The sequence below is a fragment of the Macrobrachium nipponense genome, chromosome 38 (genome assembly GCF_015104395.2).
Source record: "Macrobrachium nipponense isolate FS-2020 chromosome 38, ASM1510439v2, whole genome shotgun sequence".
NCBI classification, from domain to species: Eukaryota; Metazoa; Arthropoda; class Malacostraca; order Decapoda; family Palaemonidae; genus Macrobrachium; species Macrobrachium nipponense.
In genome coordinates, this window is record NC_061098.1 from 38,356,846 (window position 1) to 38,368,541 (window position 11,696).

Here is an 11,696-nt window from a genome sequence, read left to right on the forward strand (position 1 = left end):
TTTCTATATTTTGCCATTTTCATGGGCTCCTTTTATTATATATATATATATATATATATATATATATATATATATATATATATATATATATATGTGTGTGTGTGTGTGTGTGTGTGTGTGCGTGCGTATGCGTGTGTGTGTGTGTATGCAAGCACATACATTGATAACTGCCAAGTTTTGTCCTGTTCTTTCCTTCGTATTTTCGCGCATATTCGCATTTGTTTGACACAATGTTTCTTGAAAGCGACTCTAGGTGTTACTGGGGAACCTCAGGCCTGAAGATTCTTATTATTTCAGTGCACAGGTTTAGGATATTCCACTTACTTGCGTGCGTTTACTCATAATATTTTTTTTTGTTATTATTATTATTTTTTTTTTGTGATTTCTGTTCTTGTTATTTGAAGCAAAAATTGTTCTGGAGTGACTCGGTTAATAGAGGAGAACTCTATGGAAGGAATCCGAAAATGGAGTCATCAGTATAGAAGTGATTTCCAGTCGCGTTCAAAAGAGTATTGACCTGGACAAATTTCCTATCATAATATGTAAATTATTCAGACGTGAAGTAGTTGTTAGATTTTTTCATTCTTTAATATTTTGATTCATGAAACGAGACTGATGAACTCGAATATGACGCAGGCAAAATTTTGATAAATTACATTACGTAGAAAGAAACTTGGCCACTTTCAGAGGCGACGAAGGCTTACTTTGTAACAGGAATAAGAAGAAAGGTTTTGTTTTCCAGGCTTTGAAATCAGCATATATGCATCCATGAATCACTTATAAACGCGGCTTCGGTGCACTGAAGAATAAGAAGAAAGGACGGTGACTTACGATCTTTGAGAGGTAACGTCATCATTTGCCACTGAACCTCTTCAGCACTTGATAAGGAGACATATCTCGTATGAAGTCCTGTGGATCCTCCAGTTTGGTTCCGTTTATTACCTGGAAGGGAACATTTAGATCAGAGGCAGAAGATTATGATCTCTTTCATATTTTGTGGCAGAGCCAGTGAAATACAAAACGCCCCTGTACCCGACAGGCATACACACACACACACACACACACACACACACACACACACACACACACACACACATATCTAATAAAAGGAACCCATAAAAACACCAAAGTATAGAAAGAAAGTACTATATTTCAGAGACAGTTGTCTCTGAATTATAGTACTTTCTTTCTATATTTTGGTGTTTTATAGTCTCGTTTTATATATATATATATATATATATATATATATATATATATATATATATATATATATATATATATATATATATATATATATATACACACACACGTATATATATATATATATATATATATATCGAGCTACAATGTCCTTTAATATCTAATAATCTCTACCTCGGAATTAATATATTTTCATATATGTTTAACCGAAGGGGAATTTATTAAGCGATAATAGAATTGGCGATCGACAGGCGCGAACCAGCGACCTCAATTCCAGGAATGGCAGTGAAGCCTTAAACCACCCCGACACGTGCATCTACTGTGATTTTTAAGCATATATATATATATATATATATATATATATATATATATATATATATATATATATATATATATATATATATATATAAGTCATACCACATTTCCGTGATTTATATACATATATCGAGCTACAATGTCCTTTAATATCTAATTCGCTCTCGCGGTGGTGTAGTAGGATAAAGCTTCACTGACGTTCCTGGATTTGTAAGGATCATGGGTTTCGCTCCCTGGTCCAGGCAAGTCTATTATCGAGAAAAAATTCCCCTTCGGTTAAGCATATATGAAAATATATTAATTCCGAGATAGAGCGAATTAGATATTAAAGGACATTGTAGCTCGATATATATATATATATATATATATATATATATATATATATATATATAATATATATATATATATATATATCTTACAGGCACAGAAATGGGTTGTTAACCTTAGATCTTGCCGGTTAGTGATAGGTGCAAACACTGGATTCCTCAAAGATGCTGAAATGAAAACAGACAGGATTGCTTACTAGTTCACTTTATGGTCAGTGATGCCTTGAAGATCAAAGGTTTCAGGCATGAAGCATGCATGCCTATTGAGTGCAATTAGTGCGTGTGTGTGTGTGATGTGTGTGTGTGTGTGTGTGTTCGTAACGAACAGAAAATGACATTTAAGTCTGAAGAACAAATGCTAAAGCAGGACTCACTGATTGTGATTGAAGAGGTGTTGCAGGTCTGTCGGACAAGGTAACGTTAGAGAGAACTTTGGAAAATATACTATTTGAAGTGACCAATACTTGTGTCTGGAGAAAGAAGACTGGGGTGCGGTACACATTCTTTATTGACGAACTTTGATATTAAAGTAATGCCATAATTATGGTCTCTTTATTTCAGATGGATTCGAAGTCACCCATTGGGTTTTATTCTCTGACTGGTTTTGACTATTAATAAACTATTAATGTATGGACACTTGGGGGAAGAGGGGCTACTGACTTAAATATGATTTTGAGAGGAATATGATAGTTTAACGTTTCTTTTGAGTCAGAGTTAATTAATGTTATTCATTTTAATGTTAGCTAATTTTGGGAATTGAAAAGTATATTTTTGTAACTACAGGAGTTTATCTTTGCCTAGCTTTGACTTTCAGCCAACTCCTAAGAAGGAATGCAACGGAACACTGGTAGGTTAAGTTTGCCAGTTAGATGTTTTGTTTCATTTTGTTAAATGAGTGTCATTTGACCTCAAAAATCCCTAATAGATTGGTGGCAGCAGTTAAAGGGTACATTCAATTATGCCTATAGGTAGCACCTCCAAAGAGACTATATAGGTTAGGCATATTTTTGGGAGAGTGGTTATAATTATGTATTGGGCAACTGACTATTGCTGACTTAAGGAGAATTAGGATGAGGGTAGCTAGTGCGGGTAGTCTTCTTATTTGTGGTGGTTTTGTGTAATGATGTGTTTCTGTGTTTGTGGTGGGGGGGTTGAGGTGAATTTGTGTCATAACCAGAATTGATTATGCGTGGTTGAAGCGGAAACAGGTGCTGACTTTGGTCCTATGAATACGTGAGTGTATAAGTCAATTTTTTTTTCTTTTTTTTCTATGTCCCTCGAGATTCGGTGGACATTAGTGGTTTTGTGGCATTATGATACATTAGAAAAGTACTGTAAGTTTCGTTTTGTGCTTGTCATGAGAGAGAGAGAGAGAGAGAGAGAGAGCAGAGAAGAGAGAGAGAGAGAGAGAGGCAGCCAAGTGGACATTTGTGCTAATTCAGCAAAAATTTTGGTTCGACATACATTTTCTTTCTCAAACAATCATCTCCCCATTTTTTGTATACCAGCGTGACCTTGTACCAGTTGAATCAGCTGATTAACCTAAACCTGAGAGGTAGCAAGTTCATATAGCAGTTTATTGGGGTGGTGCATGTTTATTTTATCTTTTATTGGTGGATAATGTATTATTAATTTTTGGTGTAGGGGTTTTGTGTGTGCATAAATATATCAATGTTACTGAGGTCAGGGCGAATCTTAAATTATAAGAGTTTTCATACAGAAAGCACAATGGCAGACGCAAGTGGAAACCAGACTCTGGTACACAAAATAATAAATATAAGTGCGGGGGTCAGCCTGATTTGAGGTATTGTAGATGGCGTTCTTTCCCAAACAGTGCAAATTTTTAATGAGGAGGTGAGTAACTATTTAAACGCCAAGGGAATTACGGATGATACAGAGGCGTTCACAGAAGGCAAAGGCCTTGTTAGATTTCAATAAAGGAGATTTATCTTTTAGGTGTAGGAGTTTTTCAGTACACAAAATGTCGGTCATGGACTGAATTACAAGCATTTTTAAGAGGGGCTTATGGCTCAAAGGAACACAGTGATATGGTAAGAGATTTTTAAGAGATTTAAGACAGCTGTACAAAATCTGGAAAATGCACAACAAGCCTTATTGAAAACTAAGGATATGGAAATTACTGAAAACCAGGGGTGTGTTTGGCGTGCTAAAGGTAATGATACCAGGGATATGGGGAGTGATGATACTAAAACCCACAATGATAATACGGGAAATAACTGCGGTGATGTTAAACAGGATATTGATTTTGGAGGGTGTGACAATGGCGTTATGGGTGGTGATACTGATACTGACACTGATATTATTACTTATACTAACAATGGGGTCTTGGTGGGTGCATGAGAAGCATGGGAGGTGATATTTATGGGATCATGGAACGGGGAGGTACTAACCACAAATATAAATGTGTTTTATCAGAGGATGTTATTTTAATGCCAGGTTCAAAGACTATGGTAAAAGTCAAATTGAGGGAAGTGAGAAAACCCACAGAAGTATGCGTAATTGAGGGTAACGAGAAACTAAGAGGGGTTATTAGCACTGTATCAGTGAACAGTGTATCAAACACTGGTGTTACATGGATAGAATTACTGAACTGTAATGATACAGTTAGGAAATAACAGAAGAATACAAATGTAGTAGATCTCCAAGATTGGAGTAATGACAGTGGTTCAGTGGCTGTTGTAGATGGGAAAACTGAGTTTTCAGAGGCAGAAATGCAATCAAGGAAGCAAATATTCAGAGAACATTTACCTATTGCGGATTATAATGAGCATATAGAAGTGGTAAGCGAGCTCTTGGCAGAATTTGGGGACATGGTAGCTTTACGATGGGATAAACTGGGATTGACTAATGTGTTAGAACATAAGTTAAACTTAGAGAAAGGTACAAAACCCATTTTTATTCATGCATACTGCATACCTTTCAAAATCAGAGAACAGGTAGAAAAAGAGGTCAATAAATGGGAAGAGGAAGGAATCATTAGACCTAGTGTGTCCCCATACAACTTACCTCTGTTAACAGTGCCTAAGAAGGACAGTTCTGTCCGAGTATGCATCGATTTTAGGCGTTTGAATGAAAAAACAATTCCTGACCAGTCGCATGCTTACCAGATATTTTTGTAGAAATCGGGGGACATAATATTTATAGCTCAATTGATTTAGCGCATGGTTTTCAGCAGGTCCCTCTTAGTGAAAATAGTAAGGAATATACGGCCTTTTCAGTGCCCAAGAGACACTGAATTTACGCGGATGCCATTCAGTTTATCGGGTAGTCCAATGACCTTTACCAGGATGGTAAACACAGTTTTGAATGGGTTATTGAGTGAAAATATTTTTGTGTACATGGATGATATAGTAACTGCAACAGAATCGATGGGGCAACACTTGGAAGTGCTTAAGGAAGTACTTAGGAGACTTAGGTTAGCAGGATTGAAAATTAAGCTAGCTAAGTGTTCCTTCTTGAAAAAGCAAATCACATATTTAGGTCATGTCATATCCAAGGAAGGGGTTAGAGTAAACGACGATAAAGTCAAAGCAATAGCGGATTTTCGCACCCCGAAATCAAAGAGAGAAATTAAGTCATTCCTGGGGATGGTGAGCTTTTTCGTAAGTTTGTGAAAGGATTTTCTAACATAGCAGCTACTCTAACAGATGTATTGCGGGTATGACATTTCAATTTCATTGGGAAAACCCCAAGAAAGAAAGTTTTCAAAAAACATAAGGACGCATTAATGAATCCCCCAGTTCTGAAATTTCCAGATTTCAGCAAACCATTCACATTAGTGACTGATGCCAGTCAGGAGGGTATAGGTGCTTGCCTTATGCAAAAGTTTTATGCGAAATTCAATCCCATAGCATTTTATAGCAGGAGGTTTAGGACAAAGGGCAGCAATGAAAGATTAATGGCTACCGTAGATAAAGAAGACTTTGCAATAGTATCAAGTTTGGTTCATTTTAAAATGCTACTGATGGGGAATAAAGTAGAAGTCCTTACAGACCCCAGGCCATTATTGGATCTTTTTAAATAAACCTGATTTTTCTCCTAAAAGAGCTCGATGGTTCTTAACTATCAGGGACTTCGAGGCAAAGCTCAAATATATAGAAGGCAAATTAAATGTAGTCGAGGATGCCCTTAGTAGAAATTTTCATGACACGGAAGGATCTCAAGTTACGCTAGTTACTAGCGATTCTATACATGGGATATGAGTCTCATAGAGCAAAGATAGGATGGAGATGAAATTTTGGCAGACGCAAAAAGCGTTTTTTAGAGGGGAATTAGTCAGGAAAGGCTATAAATTACCTTCTTTTGGTTTAGAATTAGAATGTAATCTTTTGGTCAGGAAATTAAATATAAATTAAGGACTAGTGAAAGTAAAGGAGACACGACACAGATTGCAATCCCGAAAATCCTAATTCCAGTGGTTTTGGATATAGTGCATTGCAGGTTCGGTAGTCCACACTTGGGGATAGAAAAAATGTATAATGAGGTGCGTGCTAAAATATATTCTGGAAAAGTATGTGGAAAGATGTGGAAAATTTTGTGAAAACTGTACAGTATGCAATGATTGCAAACCTGCAAGGATAACTTCCTGCAAATTAGAGTTCTATTCGATACCAAGTTGACCCTTTCAGAGAATACATATGGATATCCTAGGAAATTTTTGTGAATCTAGATATGCGAATAAGTTCCTGTTGGTAATAATAGATGAACTTACGAGGATAGTAGAAATTTTCCACTTAAGCATAAAACAGCTGAAGAAGTAGCTATAGAATTTTTCAGTGGTATCATTTGCAGATATGGCTCACCCGAGTTTTATTGACCGACAATGGCAGAAAATTTGTAAACAAAAACTTTAGAATGCTTGGCAGAAGTCATGGGGATACAGAAAGTAACAGTTATTCCAAACAGACCTGAAGCTAATGGGTAATGTGAACGAGCAAACAGGAAAGGGCTTGAAGCTCTCAGGAAGACTGTAGGAGGAAATGATAAAAAACTGGGATGGATATATAGATGTTGTTAGACATAACATCAACACTCTGGTTAGTGATTCCATTAAAATGTCTCCATTTGAAGCATTGTTTGGTTGCCAAGCACGAGGCACATTTGATCTGTTAACTATACCTCATCATGGAGAAGATACAATCGAAGCATTAATTTCCAAAGCAAAGGAGAGGCATACCTTTCTCAGCCACAATCTCAAGGCCACGACTCGAGAAATTGTGGAAAGAACTAATAAAAGAGCATTTGATGTTAAAATCACTGTTGGAGACATGGTATTTTTAGAATTCAATGTGAGAAATGAACTAAATTACAAATTGGGTCCGAAATTTGAGGAAAAGACAGGTAACAGGTTTATAGTCTGAGATGAAAAGACAGGTCGGTCAAAATGAACTCATATATCTAAACTGAAATGAGTTGGTTGTATTAACTAAAAATTATATCGTGCGGTTTCATTTTTTTTTCTGAATTTGCAAATTGATGATGAAATGTGATTAGTCAGTTTAATGTAACGTTTTTTTCCTTTCATTTCGTCAACTATTTTTCTTATTATGCACAAACTTCAGCGATTTGGAGTAAAAACCAGAGGTAATTATTTCATGATGAAAACGGAGTGGAAAGTATTGGGAAATTTCTGTCAAGTTGAAACACATTATAAGAGGTCCGTGTGGAGATTCCTGGCGGTATTAGTTTATTGGGGCTGATTTTTTTTTTTTTTTTTTGTGGGGGGGGGGTGCTATTTTGTTGGTAAATTTTTTTTTGGCCATAATTTTTGGTGATGATCTGTGGTTTCACGAGCCAAAGAGTAGGGGATTGTGGTTCTTTTGGTATTACGGCTCTTGGGAGTGGTACTAGTGCATTGTGGTTTTATGGGCCCTATAAAGGTGTTGTATTTTTATATTCACCAGTAGTTATATTTGGCGGTGTATATATATATATATATATATATATATAGATATATATATATATATTTATAATATATATGATATATATAATATATATATATATAGATATATATATATATATATATATATATATGATATATATATATATATATATATATGATATTCCTACAAAATTGGCATTGCATTTATATTAACTTGTTTGGGTTAATTAGAATTCTTCTGAAGTTCTTCCTTTTCTTTTCCAGCAAACGTAAATCTTATTATAAGTTCAGAGCTCACCTTTGTTGCTATGAGAAGCATCATCCACTGTGATGTCCATTTCAATTTTTCAAACTCTCCATTGAGTATTTCTTCTCCTAGATAAGACACTGTGCAATTGATACGTGGCCATGTGTGTTCAGTCCTGAAACCTACGACGCCGGTGTCACTGTTCGGCAGACGAAAAACTGCTGGTTGGCCGTTTGATGTAGTATGGACCGCCGATTCTGTCAAGGAATGGTAATAATAATGAAGTTTACAGTGACTTTGCTGGTCAAAAAAAATTAAATAAAAATAATTAATAATAATAACAATAATTTACACTGATTTTGCAAGCCAACATATGTTTATTGAATGTTCTATAAAGACCTCATAAGAGAAATGTCTCCATGTTTGTCTGTTAATCTTGAGATATATTTGCACGTCCAAATATGAGGTCATGCTGGAGTTGCGACAAGGTAGGTCATCGACAGTGAGGCAAGAGCGGAAGAAAGAGTTTTTTTTTCATTTTATTTTTCCTTTTTGGCAGCTGGACTCTTCAGTCTGTATGAAACTTTCAGCATCCTACTAGAGGACTTCCAATACAGGCAGGCATCCCAGTTAACATGGTGGCTGATCCAGGTTTCCACACCTGTGAACCAGATTCCTCGGCAGACTGTTTTGGATTAGTCTTCATTGCAGATGTCAGATATTTAAAACAGGTTTACTTTAATGTTATGTAGTATGGTATATTAATATTGATAATTGGCCTTTATAGAATTATTGTACTTTAAGACCAACATTATCAATCGTCTAAACAGACTTTCTCATGTGGGTCTTGATTATACCGTATTTGCAACTTTACCGTGAGCTATCTGCTGTCTGAAGAAGATCCCATACTAGCACCATCTGTTATCGTAGCGTCAAAACATCCATGTGAATAAACAAACCCAGCAATAGTATGCTCACTGCAGAGAACGACTGAATACGTTTGCTATTCTTTCAGACACTACGTGGCGCCGAGTAAGAATCTCCATACACTGATGATGGAAATATTCCCAAAGTGTGTGTGGGGCATGAATGTTATTGTGTAATAAGGTAAAGCTGATGATTCTAGAAGTTTCTTAAAATGAGGCCTAACATTACTTAGTATTCTAGTCAAGGTGCATCGTAGGTTTCTGATATAAACAGTTGAAACATGCAACAGAGGCATTGATGAGGGAAGGACACTACTTGTTTAGATAATGAACAGGGTTTATGGACAAGGTATTTGGAATACAGCAGTCAGCAGCCAGGGTAGAAGTTTGAGAGTCAGTGAAAAAGCTCTACCCAACATTCAGGGACCTAGAAAAATCTGACGACAGACTCAACAGAGACGATTTGTGTCGTGCTGAGAGGTGTGGTATATGTAAAAGGTAAGTTTTAGACAACATTGAAATTGACCTTATTGAAAGCAAGCATGTACCAAATTTGTGGACTAAAGATTGGCTGGTTTGATGTAAAAGTGAGTCAGAGAAAAGAGTGTCATATCTCCATTGCTGTTTATTTTTTTCATAGATGAGTGACTCGACAAGGCAGAGAGGTAACTGAAGGTAGGTGCCAAAGTATGTGGTAAGAAAATGAAATGTGAATGGAGTGTAATATGGCTCATGCTAGCAGATGATACTGTGCTGATTAGGGATGGTGAAGAAACACACTGACTGAACAATTTGAGAATGATGAGGTCATATGTGAACAAGTGGAAGATTTTGACTGTAAATGTAAACCAGGAACATAGAGTGCTGACTGTAAGTCAGAATTGAGGAAGAATGGAGGTGACTGATTTATAAAGGTATTTGTAAGTAAATTTAACAGATAACTGCAGGATAAGAGAAGAGGTGAGTCACAGATTAGATGAAGCATAAGCGGGGGGGGGGGGGGGGGGGGTAGCAGGGTGCATGCAAAAGCCTGGGAAATGACGCTGAGTGTGATATGCAAACTATGGCGATTATGAGTCAAGGGCTGATGAGCAACCCATCTTCATAGAAGTAAAAAAGGGATGTTGAATGTGAATGAAAGGAATAAGATAGAAGCATCTGAGATTAACTGGTTGCGTGTTGTGTTTGAGATAAGAAAAACTAAGAGTGAGAAAGTTAGAGATGTGTTAAGGTGGTGAAAAGGTTAGCATGGGTGAAATGGGGGATCAGAGTGCTTGGATATGGTTAGGTCATGTGGAAAGAATGGAGAATGACAGGCTGGTGAACAAGTGTGGAATTTGTAATTGCTAATGAAGGGGGAGGAGGAGAGAAACCCTTAGAAAATTTTGAAAAGCTAGATTTTAAGATAAATTGGGCAAGATGGGCTTCATATTCAGATAGCCTGGGAGTAGTAGCCAGATTGAGGTGAATTGTGCAGAGGATATATCTACAGACTTCAGAGTATGGTTGATGAACCTTCTATGGCCGCTGTATGAGTATGAAATGTCTTGGAAATGTTCGGCACTGGAGCTTCATCCGTTAAAGTGCGACTGCGGTAGAAACCATTATCTCGTTCATCAAATCTGCTGATGTCGTTTCTTAAAGGAGCAAGAGTTGCCATGGCCCATATCTCAGGAGGACATCCTGACCACGAGACAGGAGTCACAGGACGCCGTTCGCAGGAGTGTCTCTTCGGGGCATAAGAAGGATTTCATTAAAATAACGCACACACATATACACAAACACGCCACACACACACACACACACACACACACAGAGGATGACAAAAAAAAAAAAAACAGAGCGAGAGAGAGATAGGCATATAACTATTTTGAAGGTAAATAGTTAAATTCGATCTTAACAGTATTAGGAATTAATCTCTCTCTCTCTCCCTCTCTCTCTCTCTCTCTCTCTCTCTCTCTCTCTCTCTCTCTCTCTATATATATATAGATATATATATATATATATATATATATATATATATATATATATATATATATACATAATATATATGTGTGTGCGTGTATATATACATATATATATACATATATATATATATATATATATATATATATATATATATATATATATATATACATATATATATATATATATATATATATATATATATATATATATATTATATATATATAAGGTTCATGAGGTCCATAGATACTTCGCATATAGGCAAAGATTTATTATTATAAAGCGTTTCGCACATCAACTATGTGCATCTTCAGTCTGTTAAAAGAGAAACACATATATCAAAAACTTGAACTGGCTGTGGAAGATTCCATGTTTATTTTTAATCGACGACTCTATTCACAGGTCGATGGAGTTGCTATGGGGTCACCACTTGGGTCAATATTTTACCACTGTTTTATGTCATGTTTGGAAACAGAATTTTTAGACAATTGTCCTATTTCTTGTAAAGTCTATTACAGAAGATAAGTGACGGACACATTTGTACTTTTCAGATATCAATGGCAAATAGCACAATTTTTGGAATATATTACAACATCCCAACATTAAATTCACAATGGAGGTAGAAAATGAAAACAAATTACCATTTCTGGACATCCTTGTCACTACAGTCAAGTCTGAGTTCACGACTGCAGTGTATCGAAAAAAGACGTTCACGGGATTAGCTAATAACTTTTTATACTAGTTCATGTCAGAAAACCTTTAAAATAACTACCATATACACACTGGTCTATAGAGCTTTGAAATATTCTTCCAAC

The 11,696-nt window shown here is 36.1% G+C and overlaps 1 protein-coding gene across 1 annotated transcript in view; it reads left to right on the plus strand.

Moving 5' to 3' along the window:
- The first annotated feature begins 4,031 nt into the window (after nt 1-4,031).
- The window catches only part of LOC135209793 (uncharacterized), a 128,333-nt gene continuing 120,668 nt past the window's right edge, over nt 4,032-11,696 (plus strand). The window contains exons 1-3 of the mRNA XM_064242571.1: nt 4,032-4,190; nt 5,081-5,277; nt 9,340-9,414. Coding sequence (XP_064098641.1) covers nt 4,032-4,190; nt 5,081-5,277; nt 9,340-9,414 — 431 coding nt within the window. The remainder of the gene's footprint in view (nt 4,191-5,080; nt 5,278-9,339; nt 9,415-11,696) is intronic.